This window comes from Melospiza georgiana, chromosome 2, assembly GCF_028018845.1.
Source record: "Melospiza georgiana isolate bMelGeo1 chromosome 2, bMelGeo1.pri, whole genome shotgun sequence".
NCBI classification, from domain to species: Eukaryota; Metazoa; Chordata; class Aves; order Passeriformes; family Passerellidae; genus Melospiza; species Melospiza georgiana.
Genome location: NC_080431.1, coordinates 78,804,928 through 78,819,474, shown reverse-complemented (window position 1 = coordinate 78,819,474; position 14,547 = coordinate 78,804,928). Strand labels below are relative to the sequence as shown.

Genomic DNA, 14,547 nt, shown 5'->3' with positions numbered 1-14,547 from the left:
CTCCAGAGCACCCTGGAGCTTCTGCTAAGTTTTGCTTTGCCCTGCAAGGGCCCCTGCTGCCTTTCAGAGTGTCCCAGGGCTTTTGCCAGGCTTTGCCAAGCCCATATGGGGCCCAGCTTCCCTGTGGAGGAGCACAGGGCTTTTGTTGGGCTTTGCTGATGCCCAGGCAGGTCTCTGCTGCCTTCCAGAGTGTCTGACAGCTTTTGCTGGGCTTTGCTGGTGCCCACAAGTGCATGGGAAGGGGAGGGCCACCAACAGCCACTTCCTCACGAGAGCAGTGCCCCGTGTCAGTTTGGCAGCTGGGTCCTGGCTAGGGCAGGGTGTAGGTGAGCAGGAGCCTTCAAACTGAAGCCAGCAGGAATCTTTCCAATGATTTAAAAGGAGTGTTGGATGGGATCCTACAGAAAACTGCCACAATTTTGAGCTGACAATTCTGTTTTGACCACTGCCTGTCACTTGCAGCCCTGCAGATACTGCACTCTAGCTGCTGCTGGAATTCACCAGGTGCTGTTCCTACATGTCTGTCTTGGAATAACTGCTTTTGCTCACATCCAGAACATCCTCCAGCCTTTCTGAAGCCTTTCTGTGGATCATATGCCTCATATCCTAAACCATTAACAGTTCAGGCTCATTTTTGAATTGATGTGCTACAGGAGGTGAAAATCTCCAGCCCTATCTATTCCTCTCTTCTCTGCTCAGTGACTCCTTTGCATCCTCCTTTCCTTCTTTTCACACTGGTAAGTGGCAAATTTTCTTCAAAAAGGAATTCTTTCCTTTTTAGAGAATCCTTTTAACACTTGCCTTGTACCCTGGCTGCTAATACACTCCCACATTGTGTCACAATCTTGCCAGCCTTTCCTCTTTGTTAACAACTGCATGTATAAATTCTCAGTCACAGAGAGGATGTTTCCAAGAAAGCAATAAATTAATAAATTTCTCTGCCCTGAAATCAGCTCCAGGGCAGAAGACATACTCTTCACCTTCCTCCTGTCCATGTCAGTTGAACAGAGATCCACTCAGTAGAAGTCTCTTTTGTCCAGACATTGAGGAATCTGTTGCCAACAGTTATCTTGGAACCTCCCCATCAAGCTTTGCTGCGGGCAGAACTTCCAGAAAAAAATATTTATATGACTAAATGAGAATTGCAGGTCATGATGCCATGGCAGACACCTCACTTCAACTCATTCACTAAATCACAGTCTAACCCTACAGGGTCAGTACCTGCTTTCCCCACCCACACAGCTCCCAGTGGGTTTTCATCTCCCCAAGTTACTTGGCACAAAATGACACACAGTTACTGCATTTGACATCTGTATTCTGAATTCTAGCCCACAGATATTTTTCTTTCTCCAAAGCATTTTTTTGTCATTACATCTGAAGCACAATCTCCATTGTGAAAGAAGGAAGTCTTGGCTTTAAAATGTGATTGTAAAATAGGACTTACAACATCTCAAAAAAGCCAACTCAACTCCCATCTACAAACATGGTAATTTTTAAGTCTTCCAACACTGGGAAGCACAGTAAGTAATTTTTGAGGGGGCTGGCAAGGCTGAAGACTGTCTTAATTGTAGTTTCTCTTGGAAAAGTCTATTATACAGATATACTTCCCTACTCCCAATTCCAGTCATCTCTATTGCTTTTGGGAGATAAAGGGAACAAAGGAATAATCTAAAGGTCTTTCTCACTGAAAATCAAAAATGCCAACACTTTCATACAGAAAGCAGAAGTTCAGTACAAAGTGCCAGCTCAGAGCAGGACATAGGTACATCCTGTATGTGTCCAACACTGGCTTCCTTGTGATGAGATCTGTCCCTCCAATATAAAAACCGGAATGTTATTATTTTAGGGATAATCTCTTTGAACCACCTTGGTGGTCAGTTCCTATCAGGGCTGCTTTCTAATAGAGTGGGCATGGCAGCTGTGAAACAGTCTGCAGGGAAAGATCTGCCATGGCAAATCTCTGGAACAGTGTGCAATACAACTGGGGTGGGGAGAAGGACTTGTGTCCTTCCTGAGAACAGGCACTCTGCCAAAGCATAATCAGGACCACTTCCAGGAGCTGGGGGTCACTTGCTTTTGAACAGAATGGGAGCTGCAGCCATCCATATTCCCAGAGGCTTGCTCCTTTCACCACCACCAGGTGAGCTCTGGCATTGAAGACCATTGAGCCACATACCTACATTTGCATTCAATCCTCCTTTCAAGAGATTCCACTGGCATATGCCAGGATACACCTAAAGAGTTATAGAAATAACTAAATTATAGCAGAAAGATAATAAAAACAAAGGCAGGGATGGAGAGCAGGTTTATTACGTCTCAGGAAAATAAGGCAACCCCCTCCCTTTATTTTTTTGCTAGTAAATTGAGCATCACAACCAAAGCCATGAATCACTTATCTGCAAATACCCCCAGTGCCTGAGAATACTGTCAGACTCCTCACTTGCTGTGTGCTGGCACTGGGACATACAAAGCTGTCCTGCAAATGCTGCCCTGTTGAAAAGTTTCCCAGCACCAGCAGGTTATGCCAATCTGCTAGAGAAGGATACAGCAAATATTTTCTGCTGTGTGGGAAGGAACCACTTCTAATTCCAACTCTGTGGCTTGTGTCGGCTGGCAAGGACAAAGAGGCAATTAGTTACAAAGAAAGTATAATGTAACTCCATCACTCCAGAGACAGGGCCTTAAGGGGCTCATTCCCTGAGAAGATGGACACTTCAGAAAAATTGTTACCAGCGGAAGTAGCCTGAATAACAGACTTCAGGAAGTATTTGGCACTTAGGAGTTCAAGGCAGGAAAAAATAAGGAAAGCCATCTTTTGGCCAAGGAACAGTACAGATGTTCAGTTTATTCTTCTGTAGACACTTTTCATTTTCTCTTGTGCACAAGGGGCACAGGAGCAAAATGCATCTGCAAGTTATTATGTGCTGCATGCAATACAAAACTGTCAGGGGAAGCCCTCAAATGTTAGTATTTTTCCTCTCCAATGGTTTTTAAGAGCTGAAAAGTTTTGGGGAACAGATGTTTTTGTAGTGTCTGTATTTTCTCACCTCAGCTTTTGATAGTGTGCATTGCCTGGGCTTGCACAGCAATTTTATCCTCAGGCCGGCAAAAGAGGGTTAGGGTGCACAATATCTGCAAGGCTTCTGCCCCATTTTCTTTTAAAGATGGTTCTTAGAAAAAATGTCATCTCTTCCTCAGCAACCATTTCTCATTCTTTCTCAACAATGAATAGTCCAACAGTGGATCAGTTTGACCTTCCTTTCTTGGAAATCATTCAACCTGTACAGCAAAGTTTGTTTTGCATAAAACAGTTCCAGCCATGTGCACCCATTTGTACACCCCTTGCGCTTGTGTTGCTAATAAAGGTTTATATTTGGTGTTGCTAATAAAGGTTTATATTTGGCATGGACAGACAGCACTCAGTTGTTCTGTTATGAGTGTAAGCCACCCTGTTTCCCTGCCAGGCCCTATTTGCCAGAAGCAAAGGTGATAATTCTTGCTGGGATGGGTGGCTGCACAACTCAGTGTCACAAGAGCTGACAATTTGTTGAGGTTACAGTCTAGGTCTGACAAGCTTCACGACAAACTCCTCGCTTTAGCCCATGAGTAGATGGTCCCTGTAGTATCAGCTCTCCACAGCTCACAGACTCCAGCCTTGCTGCTCTCAACACCACTGTTAATAAGCTTTATTATTACTTGAAAGGTCCTGCCTGAAGAGTTCAGTTTTACACAAGCACTTAGTAGACAGGGGAACATTTAAAAATGCTTCTCAGCAAGGCTATTACAATGGAGAGAAACTTGCACTGCAGTTAGAGAGTCAGAAGATACAGTGGCCTGAGAAGCAAGCTGGCAGGTACAGAGCAGGTCACAACATTTCACTGCTCCATGCTCCAACTTCCATTGCCACCAAATGCAGAGGACAGCACTGTCCTCTGAAAAGCTTATATAAATCTACAGAGGGAAACTGCAAAGAACAGCTAGGGCTTGTTATGTAAAGATCCTGCCCTTCTACCACACAGGGCTGCTTCAGCAATAGTCACTTTCACCCAAGGGCAAGACACTCCTTTTCTCTATACAAAGCACTTTCTCCCAGTTAGGGCTGCCCTTGGATATTTTGCAGAATAAAGCACAGCAGGTTTTCAACTGCCTGCAGGATCTTTAAATGCTGCCACTTGCTCCAGATCACTGAATTGTATTTGCTGTGACTCAGGCTACTGTAAGGGCGAAGGGACAGCTCCATCCATCACACATGTCCAATAAAACATCACACAAGTGAGAGGGGATAATCGATGCAAGCCAGCAGGTAGGCCTGCTGCCCTTTCCTAACAAGCTGAGTTAAGCAAGAGACAAGCTAAGGAGGGAAAAGCACAGCAACAACAGCATGTGGAAAGGCTTTTGCAAATGAGCTCCCCTTTACCAGACTCCTCATGCCAGCCAGTGGGACATCACCTCCAGCCCACCTCTTTCAGCTGTGCAGGACTCAAAGCATGATGCTCTCCACAACAAGAGGCAGGAGTGGCATTTCCACTTTCCCTGCTTATTGTGGATGGCCAAGCTCTCATAGCACCACAGATCCACACTTCAGTCAGACTGGTCTTACTGACTGCTTCACAGCTGCTTTAAGTCACAGCCCTCTCTGGGATCACCCTGCCCAAGAAGATGGAGACAAGCAATGACTCTTGACCAGAGCTGGGTTTGCTGGAGCTGCTCTCTCTCCACACCTCATTAGTGCAAGTTGTGCACGTCTCCAGCTACTCAGAACACGTGATTTGCAAGAAACTGCTTCTTGCTTGGCAGAAGAGCAGCAGCAAAGCAAAGACAAACAATGCATGGCTCTACTTTAAATACACCTTCGTGGGAGAGAAGGCCCATGCCTGCACCCTAACTCAGTCCCTCCATCTCCACTTCCTGCACTGTGATCCTGCTAAGAACTCAGAAGTATTCACTGAAGTACTTCCAAGAATAGGTCAAAATGGGGACTTGGCTCAGCTGTTCTCTCAATCTGTGACCTCCCTGCTCCTTCACAGTGACCAGTGGAGCACTCTAGTCAGTGAGGATTATGGAAACTGGCAACAGAAGGCTTACATGCAAGATCCTTGGCCCTTTCTGTTCCTGTAGCTGCCTCATCTGAAGGCAAACCAACCCACCACATACAGGCAAGCCTACAGCCAAGAACATCCCTTCACAGCCTGTAGACCCTTTCCTGTTTGGAAGTTTTCACAAGATAGGGAAGGAACAGTCATCTTCATCAGATGCCCAAGTCCAGCTGCAGATGAGCTTGTGCTGCCATTAAAGATGTCAGCCTTCTTCTTATAAGGGGTCCTGGATGCCACTGCAGTGGGCAGAAGAATCTGTTCCAGCAGGATCCTGCGAGGGGCTGCTGAGATGGTATTTCTCAGGAAAATAGAGTGTTTTGTGAATCAGGTTTCTGACAGCATCAACATCGTTTTTGTCTAAGGAGAAGAGAGAAAACCAGTTGTTAGGCATTCTCACCAGGCAGTGTGAAAGCCTCTTCCTCAAGAAATACTCTGGTTTCCAGCACATCATCCTCTTTCTTTCTGTACGCCCTCTGCTCTTTCTGCACTCACCTACATCCAGCTGCTGCAGGAGACTTTCAAACTCTGGGTCACCATCCAGAATTTTCAGCAGGTTGGTGGACTCCATTCTCTCCAGCTGCACATCCCAGTAGATGTAGATCTTCTGGCTGAAGCTGACATAAACAAGGCAGGGACTGTTGCTCCCTTCTTTGCATGCATAGAGGCCTGCAGAAAGCAGAAGTGTGGAGATCTGACTACTTCTAGAAGGAAAGAGAAAGCAAACAATTGACATTTCATGATGAGGTACCAAAGCTGTTACCAGAAAACAGCAAGCACCTGGGCAGAGATATGGGCCTGGGTATACAAAGTCCCTTTGAGACAATCCAAGAAGCCGTCTCTGAACTGCATGAAGCTTGGGAATGTGCAAGCTGCTTCCTGAAGGTCTGAGAGACAGGATTGAGCAGAGCCAAAACTCAGGCTGATTTCATGGGCTCCTTATCTCCACTTAAGAACAGATTAGAAGTCTGCAAATTAAAAAAGCAGTGTAGAGGACAAGAGACCACTGTAGCACCTCCAAAAAGGACAAGGAAAAAACCCCAAGCCACCATAGACAAGTCTCAGCATCACTTTCTCTCACAGTTACTTTTCCCAGATGCCACCAGAGGAAAGACTAGCTGGGCCTTCTGCAACATGCACACAGGGCAATTATTCGCCACTGCAGGCAGACAAAGGATTCTGGGTCTCCTAGATAGGAGCAGTAGCTTTGAGGGGAAAACACTGTGAGGGCTGGCTTTGCAGTCAGGCTTCCCACCTGCACAGAAGGCACTGACATTCTCATCTGCTTGGAATCTGGCCACCGTGCGGTTGTGGTCGATGATGTACGTCTGCCCGTCCCACGCACACGCAACCACCTCCTCGTGCCCATTGCCCTGCAGGAACCACAGCACTGAGCATTACACAGGTGCCACCTACTCCCAGGGACAGCCAAGAATCTTTCTGGCTGGTTCAGAGACACAACACTAATGTCTAGATGTCACTTCTGGACATCTCATCCAGATATTTTGCACTTGGAGCTCATCTCTATTCTATATGGCAATCCTTACATACTGTAAGAGCCAATCCTTACATACTGTAAGAGATTTTAGACAATCAGGGTATTAGCAGTAAGCAAAACCATTCAGCTTTGCAGTAAGACTGAAAAACAGCTGGGACACAAAAGTTTATGAATGGATAAATGGATGCTGGGTCTAACAGGCAGACACAGCTCAACTTCTTGCAGCTGGGCAGATTGACCTGAGTGCAGAATGTACTACTACAGCCAGAACACTCTGTGTCATCCTGAGATAATCCCAGCCTTTTCCAACTGAGTCATACTCCTCCTGCCCTTTCTAAGTTCATATGCACAAAGCCATGCTGAGTTTTTTGTCTGCATCTCTCCCAGCCTTACTCAGATACTCACAGTAACATCCAGCTTTTCCAGAGCAAAGAGCTGGTGATCAACCTGAACAGACCAGAGCAGCTTGTCTGCTCCCTCCATCAGTTTCAGTGTTCCTGAAGAAAGAAAAAAACAACTGTCTTGAAAACAATAAAAGAGAGCAAGATGCTTGCTAATGCTAGGCCCTACTCTTTCAACACTCAGGGCTGCAGAGAGTTAGCTGCTAATAGCACAGGGATGGACTTGCCTGCTGAATCCACAGGGGACACTTGACCCCACCTACCAGGCTCCCATCATGCAGATATACTGCAGCAGTACTGGGCAGGGGGCACTGGCCATGACAGAGTGGAACTTATACAAGCATCTATCTTCACAGTGCCCTCTGTGCCTTCATATAAAATATGTCAGCAGAAGGGGTCTTGGAATCAAATTCTCTTGCCTGACCCTTGAAGGGTTTCTGAAGCCCAGCTTCCCATTCTTTTAAAAATCAAAAGCACTGAGCCCCTGGATCCCTGCTTTCAATTAGTGACAGGCCTTAGCTGCCCCCCAGGTCTTCTTCCAGGACACTGGCAGGACTTACCATCCAGAGTACAGAGGGCAAAGAGACCTGAGCCACTATTCTCACTGGAGCCTGTAAGTGCAAAAGAAAATTACTGCCATTGATGCCATTTTGTAAACATTGTGCCCCTCCCTCTCCTGAAAACAACAAAAAAGATCCAAACCAAGCTGATCCATGCTGCCTCCCTTCCTTGCCCAGTTGTGTGCAGGACAGCAGTGACAAATGTCACTAATTAAATCTGAAGAGGAGAGTTCCCTGACCATTGGGCTGTTTCAGCCCTTCAGTAAACTCTCTACCTAGCTACTAAAAAAAGAAAAGACACGCAAGGTCAAGTTTTAAAAATATGACACGCTCAGAGAGAGGAATGGAGCAGTACTCAATGGAAGCTGCATTTAACCCTTTCAGTGACAATGCAGGAGAGGCACTGGCTCCCTGAGGAGGAACCCAGGAAAGCTGGCAGTCAGGGGCAAGCCAGCAGAGCTGAAAGCAAGCAGGCAGTTTCCTCAGAGTAGGTTAACAACACGAGCCTACCTCCAGTGCCCACAGACAGCTCCAAACTACAGCCCCCCGCACAGTCCCAGGCTGCAAACCACTCCCTTTCTGCAGATCAGCCTAAAGCAAAAGCAGCTGGTTGGGTGCTTAGCTGCCCCTAGTGACAAGCACCCAGACAGGCTCTGATCCAAGAGATGTGCTGTGTCCCCCTTGGAAACTGGTCAGCATGGCACTCTTCAGCCGTTCCTTTATTGATGGTCCAGCATCAGTGGGCTTTTTCACAGCCTGCTCTTCATCCCTTTTTCTGTGTGCCTTCGTTTTTCACAGACATCTCTCAATAGATGCAAGGCTTCATATGCAGTGAAATAATTGATTTCATGCTCTGTTGACCATGTTGCTCACAGCAGCATCAGAGATGCTGAAAACATGACAGGCTTAGGAACTGGGCAGGAAAGGTCCTCTGAGGAACACCAAGAGGGCGGGTCCAGTGCATTGCTCTTGTCCACAACCTCTAATTACACTGGACAGGCTGAATCATTCTCAGACAGCACTGCAGCAGGCAATACTTGGGCAGAGCAACACAAGAGCAAGTGATCTCTGCTGGGAGTTTTCTGCCTTCTATTATGCCCAACGGGGAGTGAAAGCTTGTTCTCCATAGGTACCAAAGGAGGGTTCAGGAGTTACAGGAGGGAAGCAGAGCCAGCACGCAAGAAAAGTCTGGACACAAGAGCAGTGTGTCAGGGCTGAGAGAAGCTGGCAGCTGTGCAGATCTTAGATACAAGACCTGAACACAACACAGTGGAAAAAACCAGAGGACAATGATATAGATGAAATATGAAAGCAGCTATGGAGAGGTTGGAGCTGCACAGGAGAAGGAGGAGCAGCAAAGAGCCACCAAGAATTGAGATTCAAATGCTGAAAAGCAAGAATGAAGATGAGGCTGTGGGAAGGAAGAGATGCATCCAGGGAATAAAGAGTCATAAGCTGCAGCCATGCAGAAGCAAGGATCAAGGACATCTGTAGGAGCATGACATGGCAGCCATTCAAACTGACTAAATGCAGGTCAGCAGAGGCTGCAAAAAAACTCTTGTGCTGAGTGAAGGATAAGGGCTACCTAGGGAAGGACAAAGGCTATAAAAAGCTCACATGCAAATATCCAACTGTCTTTCTTTGGGAGTTGGCTAAAAGAGGCTGAGATCCCTGTGTTCTTGCAGCACCCTCTCACAGTTTGTTTCCCTACCACACAAAATTTATTTCATTCTGTACTGAAAAACCATCAGGGGCAACTGCTGGGCTGGAGACCCCAAGCTGCTGATCTCTCACCTCGGGCAATGCTGCCAATGAGATGAGTGGAGACATTCTTGTTGTGAATCCGCCCAGATGTTTGGTGTAGAATCACATCTCGAACAGGGGCCTCACTGGGGAAAAGAGAAAGACAACAGGGAAGAGTTACAGAACCACACCTGGGACTGTCTCAGAACAATTTCAGGAGCAGTTCTACAAATACAGACAGTGCCATAGTTGGTGAAATGGTTGAGCCCTTTAATGGTAAAAGAAGAAAATGCATACCACCCCAGGTATTAAAGAAATATACCAATTTTTAAAAACACAAACTCAGAATGATTTCAAGCATTTAAAAAAAAAAAAAAAAAAAAGCTCAAAAAAGGAAAAAGAAAATCAGTAAGCCCTGTATTCCAATGAAGGAAGAAAAGGACAGTTTTTGTCATTACTCTTAGAAAAGCCTGTCTGCTTTTCTCTCACAAAGCCTGTCTGCTTTTCTCTCTGCCCAGACTGAACAGTTTGGTGACAGACTACATCTAGGCCTGGCTTCTGGCTAACAGAACATTTCACTGAGTTCTCTAAGACATCAAGGAGAATTGCCTAGGTCCCCTCCTGCTGCAGTTTTTTGTGTCTGCCTTGAAGTCTCACAGAACAGCACAGAAGCACCCAATTCCCCACCAGGGTCCCTCCAGCACCAAGACAGTAACAAGCACCTCACTGCTCATCCTGATTGCTGTGGTTGTGATTTACAGCACTGGCTGCCAGGGGTCTCATTAGGAAAACTTCCAATTGCCTCATCTGCAGAAAACAAGTGAATGAGCCCAGTTTTATCCTGGGCTTCAGGTGTATTTGGTTTGGCCCAGTCTCTCAGCTGTTATCCTGTAATCTGGTGACCTTCTCTGGAAATCTAGGTCACTCACTTCCCTTCCTTAGCTCACAGTAGTGAGGAATCCTCAGGGAGCTGGTTTTGCCACTCTCCTTGCCCAATTCAAGAAGAGAGTGGGATACAAGGAAAGCAGCAGTATTCATCTTTGTGAGAGAGACATGAAGAGTGTTCATGGAAGCTTGGGTGTAGGCGGGTTTAAGTGATGAGGTGCCAGGAGCACAGCAGGCTACTGAAGCAAGGACAGTGACAGCAGCCCCTGCTTTGCAACAGTGATGTGGTGGCACCCCTTGTAGCAGGCATCCCCAGTGGCATGTGCCCATGCACCCCTGCAGGAACACCCTCACCTGCTCGGGGCAGACCCGTCCCTTCCCGCGGCTGCGTCCCGCTGCTCCGTGTCCCAGGTGCACAGCAGGATGGCATAGCCACAGCCTGGCTGGGACACCATCAGCTCTGGTGAGCCACCAGGGCCTGGGTTCACTGACAGGCTGTCCACCTACAGCAGCAGAGGGAAAACACGGATAGAGTCAAGAACTCCAAAAGGTTTACAGTGCTCTCTGCAACTAAATTGGAATGTGGCAAATCTTCTGATAGAGCTGAGCGGCAGCTGAACAGATTCAGCTGGAAGCAAAACATCCAAGTTCAGTAAAAGGTTGGTTCCCTACCTAAAGCCACTTTAAAACACTCCTGCTCTCCCATCAGGCAAAAGCCACTACTTCTCAGACCAACTCCCAGCTGTACAAAAAAATCACTGGGCAAATCTCCTCTCAAGCCACTGACAGGACAATTGTTTTGTTGATAGGACTGAGATTCTGTGCTTCTTCTCTTGAAAGTACCACCTCTTGAAGACTGTATGACAAGTACTGCTCTGAACATCCTTTTTCCTTACCTGACCTTCTAGAAGCCATTTCTTCAACAGGATCAGCTGCCCAGAGACATGGTCTGGGTTCTCTGACGAGTCCTCCCAGCGGAAGGCACGGACCACCCTGTCAGTGTAACCCACAACCAACTCACACTTCCCATCTCCATCTGCAGGGAAAAGCAAAAGACAGCTGGACTCTCTCAAGCCCTAAGAAAATGCAGAAACCACTCTGCTGGTTTCTATAGTTAGCATCCCTGAGGACCCCAACCATGTCATGAAAGCTTGCACCTCAGAAAAATTCTGAAGTTCTTGTTTCTCCCTTCCATGACTTGGCTGTGGTTTGTTGGAGTGTCAGTTTTCCTTCTGCAAGTCCCCTCCACCTTCTCTCCCCACTGCCTCACACACAAACCCCTTCACCCTGCATTCCCACCCCAGCTCTGTGGCTCACCAATGTCGTTGATGAGCATGACCTTGGTGTTGGCAGGAATGTGCTGCTTGAACACTGGCTTCTGCTCTTCTGCCCCTGCCAGCTCATGGTGGCCTGAAGCATCTGGGTGTTTTGAATTCAGAGAAGTCAGGTCAAAAAGATGAAACCAGCCTTCTGCACTCACTGCCACCACGAAATTCTGTGAGGGAAAAGAAAAACCTTTTAATTCTTCCTCTTTTAGAAGCTGCAGAAGCTGTCCCACAGCAGGGCAAAGGAAGACACAAGAATAGATCGATCAAGATCAATGACTGCTACAGAACAGGAGGTTTTTGGCCAGCACACGAACTTCTCTGCTACTGGCAGGGTCCAAACTTCCTGCTCATCTTTGTCAGACTACAGTATCAAGTGGATATGTGTGCAATCCTCAAACAATGCGTGGCTTTCTCAGTGCCCACGTCAGCTCTGCTCCCCACTAGAGGAAACACAGCTACAGTATTTCGAGTAGGGTGCCTGAACTGGGACCTTTGGACTCACTGGTCCTGGCTTAACCCCCAGAAACAGCAATCCAACAAAAGGAGTCATTATAGACCCAGTGGAATTTGCCTGGGAGTCCAGACTATTCCATGTCTCAGTCTTGTTTAGATGACCTTAAATGCACACAGCCAAGTGGCAGAAGGACCATGGCCCACAGCAGACATCAGCCCAAGAAAGGCAAAAGCCACTGAGCAAAAGGAGCAACCCTCAAACCACCAAAGCCTTGTGGTGCTCTCACAAGGGCACACAGAAATCAAAAGTGCTCTCTGAGGATGGATTGGATGGATTTCCTTGCTCTCTAAAAGCCACACAAGACTCACAGAAAAATACCAGTTACATATAAACAGAGGAACAGTTTAAAAACAGTGGTGCTAAAACTCTGTGAGCAAAGGCAGACCCTGGAGAGACAGCACCTGCAATCTGTCCTCCTCTGTCACACTCAGCACATGACATGACCCTAATCTCCTGAACACCTCCCACATGCCCTACAGACACAGCTGGCAAGAGTTTGGCTCCTCTCACCTTTCCTTTATTGCACACATCTCCCACACGGACACATGTGAGCTGCAAAAGAAAACAAGGCCATCCATGAGAAAAGGCAACCCAACCCAGCACCCTGGGATACATCTCTGCCCTACCCCCTCCTCTCCCAGAAAGAATCTCCTGAACTCCTAACAGCCTTCTGAAGGACAAGGACAGCAGAGTCAAGGGACAGAAACACAACTGGCCAGAGCCTGGGGCAAACCCCACAGTGCACAGAGCAGGGCAAAGGTGGGACAGAAGCCCAGTTTGTATGTTTGTCCATTAATTTGCTCATCACTTCCAGCCCAAGGGGCTGTAGGCAAAAGTGGAGTCTTGAATAATTACATGGAAGACATCAGAATCAGTTCTGGCTACCATTCCTCTCCAGCCTACTTATTCCTAGGCAAAGGACAATTATAGCTGGCTGCACATACACCAAAAGGCCCAACCATTTAGAAAATTTGTCAAGAACTGACCATTCCTTGGCAAGACCGCACAGCCCAGGGCTTGCTGTCGTCATTCTTGTAAACATAGAGCTTTCCATTGGTGTCTCCCACCACGAGTTCATTCAGCTGTACAAGAAAATTGGGTTAGTAGGGAGAAATCCACAATTACATTAACAGTAAAATTTTCAGAATTCATATCTAAAAATCATTCTGTAGGAAGAAGCAGCAAAACTAAATGAGTTAAAGAGACAATCTTGAATCAAAATGGAAGGTCTGGGAAAATATAAAAGCCCTAATTTTATTCTTGCAGATAAAAGAGATGGAGAATGGCTCCTAAGAGCATCATCCTATTACCCACTGCTTCTCCACTCATTGTTTCACAGCTGTGTCACTGACTGTTTTAACATCATGCTTGGATGTTAAAACAATCATCATTACTCCATCTTCCATCCTTCAATTTAGATTGACTTGAATCTAAGGAATCATCACCTAAGGAAGATGATGGCAATGACAAAAACACAACCATCCAGGAAAAGAGTGCAAGAACACAACAGACCTACACAGGATGTTCAATCTCACTGCTGAAGGGGTAAAGGGATTTCAGAATGGTGATTATTTCTTTAAAGATTTCTAAAATCACCAACCATCCATACTGATGAGCCTACTCCCATTATCCCATTTCCTGCATCATGCTTCTTTGTATTTAAATGGTGTGCATTTCATAATCCCCTGCACACCTACAGAACCCTACAGAACAACTTTTTATGGGGAAATCTCTTTAATCATCCACTGCATTGCTAGCCATGACATTTTCCAGGATAAGGCTGTAAAACACCTTGACTGTTGAGGAGAAACAGCAGACATGTAGCTGGCTAAGCTAACCTCTTCCTGGCTGCAGACAAATCAAAACCATTTCAGGGGCTGATAGCAACACTCCCAATGAACACGGGTGCACACCAAACACTCCCAATGCACGCTCTAAATGCACACCAATCATTTCAGGGACTGGCAACAACATTCCCAATCCATCACACGGGTCAAGAGACACCGAGACTTGGCTCTGCCCTGTTTGTGACCGGCTGTGCCCAGCAGAGCACCACGGCATCCCCACCGCCGCGACAGGGGAGTGTCTATGACACAGAAGCGAAGCTCCCCTCAGGCTGTGCACCGCCCAGGGCGAGGGAAATGGCGAGGGAAGCCCTGACCCGCTGCAGCCCAGCAAATACTCCCTTTGCAGAGGCACTCCTGGGGGCTCTGACCGGGCACCCGCCAAGGCCCGTGTGTGTCCCCGGGGCTGGAAGCTCCTCCCGGCACCCGCCCCAGGGCCGCACAGGCCGCTCGGCGCTTCCCACAGCCCCGGGCTGTCCCCACCACCGAGGCGGCCCCGCGGGCACCCCCAGCCGGCCCCACCCCGGTCTCCGGGCTCGGACCGTGTCGTTGTCGGCGTCCCCCAGGCAGATGGCGTGCGGGAAGAGGCTGCCGGCGAAGTCCAGCGCCACGCACTGCACGTAGCTGACGGAGCGCATGGCGGGCGGGCCGGGCCGAGGCTGCGCGGGCCCGGGCACGGCG

At 47.6% G+C, this 14,547-nt stretch overlaps 1 protein-coding gene across 1 annotated transcript; it reads right to left on the bottom strand.

Moving 5' to 3' along the window:
- Positions 1–2,289: 2,289 nt before the first annotated feature.
- Positions 2,290–14,507, bottom strand: ITFG2 (integrin alpha FG-GAP repeat containing 2). The gene is made up of 12 exons (XM_058045138.1): positions 14,409–14,507; positions 13,009–13,104; positions 12,533–12,574; positions 11,498–11,675; positions 11,077–11,216; positions 10,535–10,683; positions 9,347–9,441; positions 7,553–7,603; positions 6,997–7,088; positions 6,349–6,466; positions 5,589–5,762; positions 2,290–5,453 (listed from the first exon to the last, which is right to left on the bottom strand). The coding sequence occupies exons 1-12, from the start codon at positions 14,502–14,504 to the stop codon at positions 5,311–5,313; spliced, it is 1,374 nt and encodes a 457-aa protein (XP_057901121.1). The 5' UTR covers positions 14,505–14,507; the 3' UTR covers positions 2,290–5,310.
- Positions 14,508–14,547: the final 40 nt, after the last annotated feature.

Bases quoted from the DNA above. Each gene is read 5' to 3' on its own strand.
- ITFG2 (XM_058045138.1), bottom strand. From the start codon at position 14,504: ATGCGCTCCGTCAGCTACGTGCAGTGCGTGGCGCTGGACTTCGCCGGC. The intron at 11,676-12,532 runs GTGAGAGGAGCC...TTTCCCTCACAG, and splicing joins ATGTGTGCAATAAAGGAAAG to AATTTCGTGGTGGCAGTGAG. The intron at 5,763-6,348 runs GTGGGAAGCCTG...TGCTTTCTGCAG, and splicing joins TGTCAGTGCCTTCTGTGCAG to GCCTCTATGCATGCAAAGAA.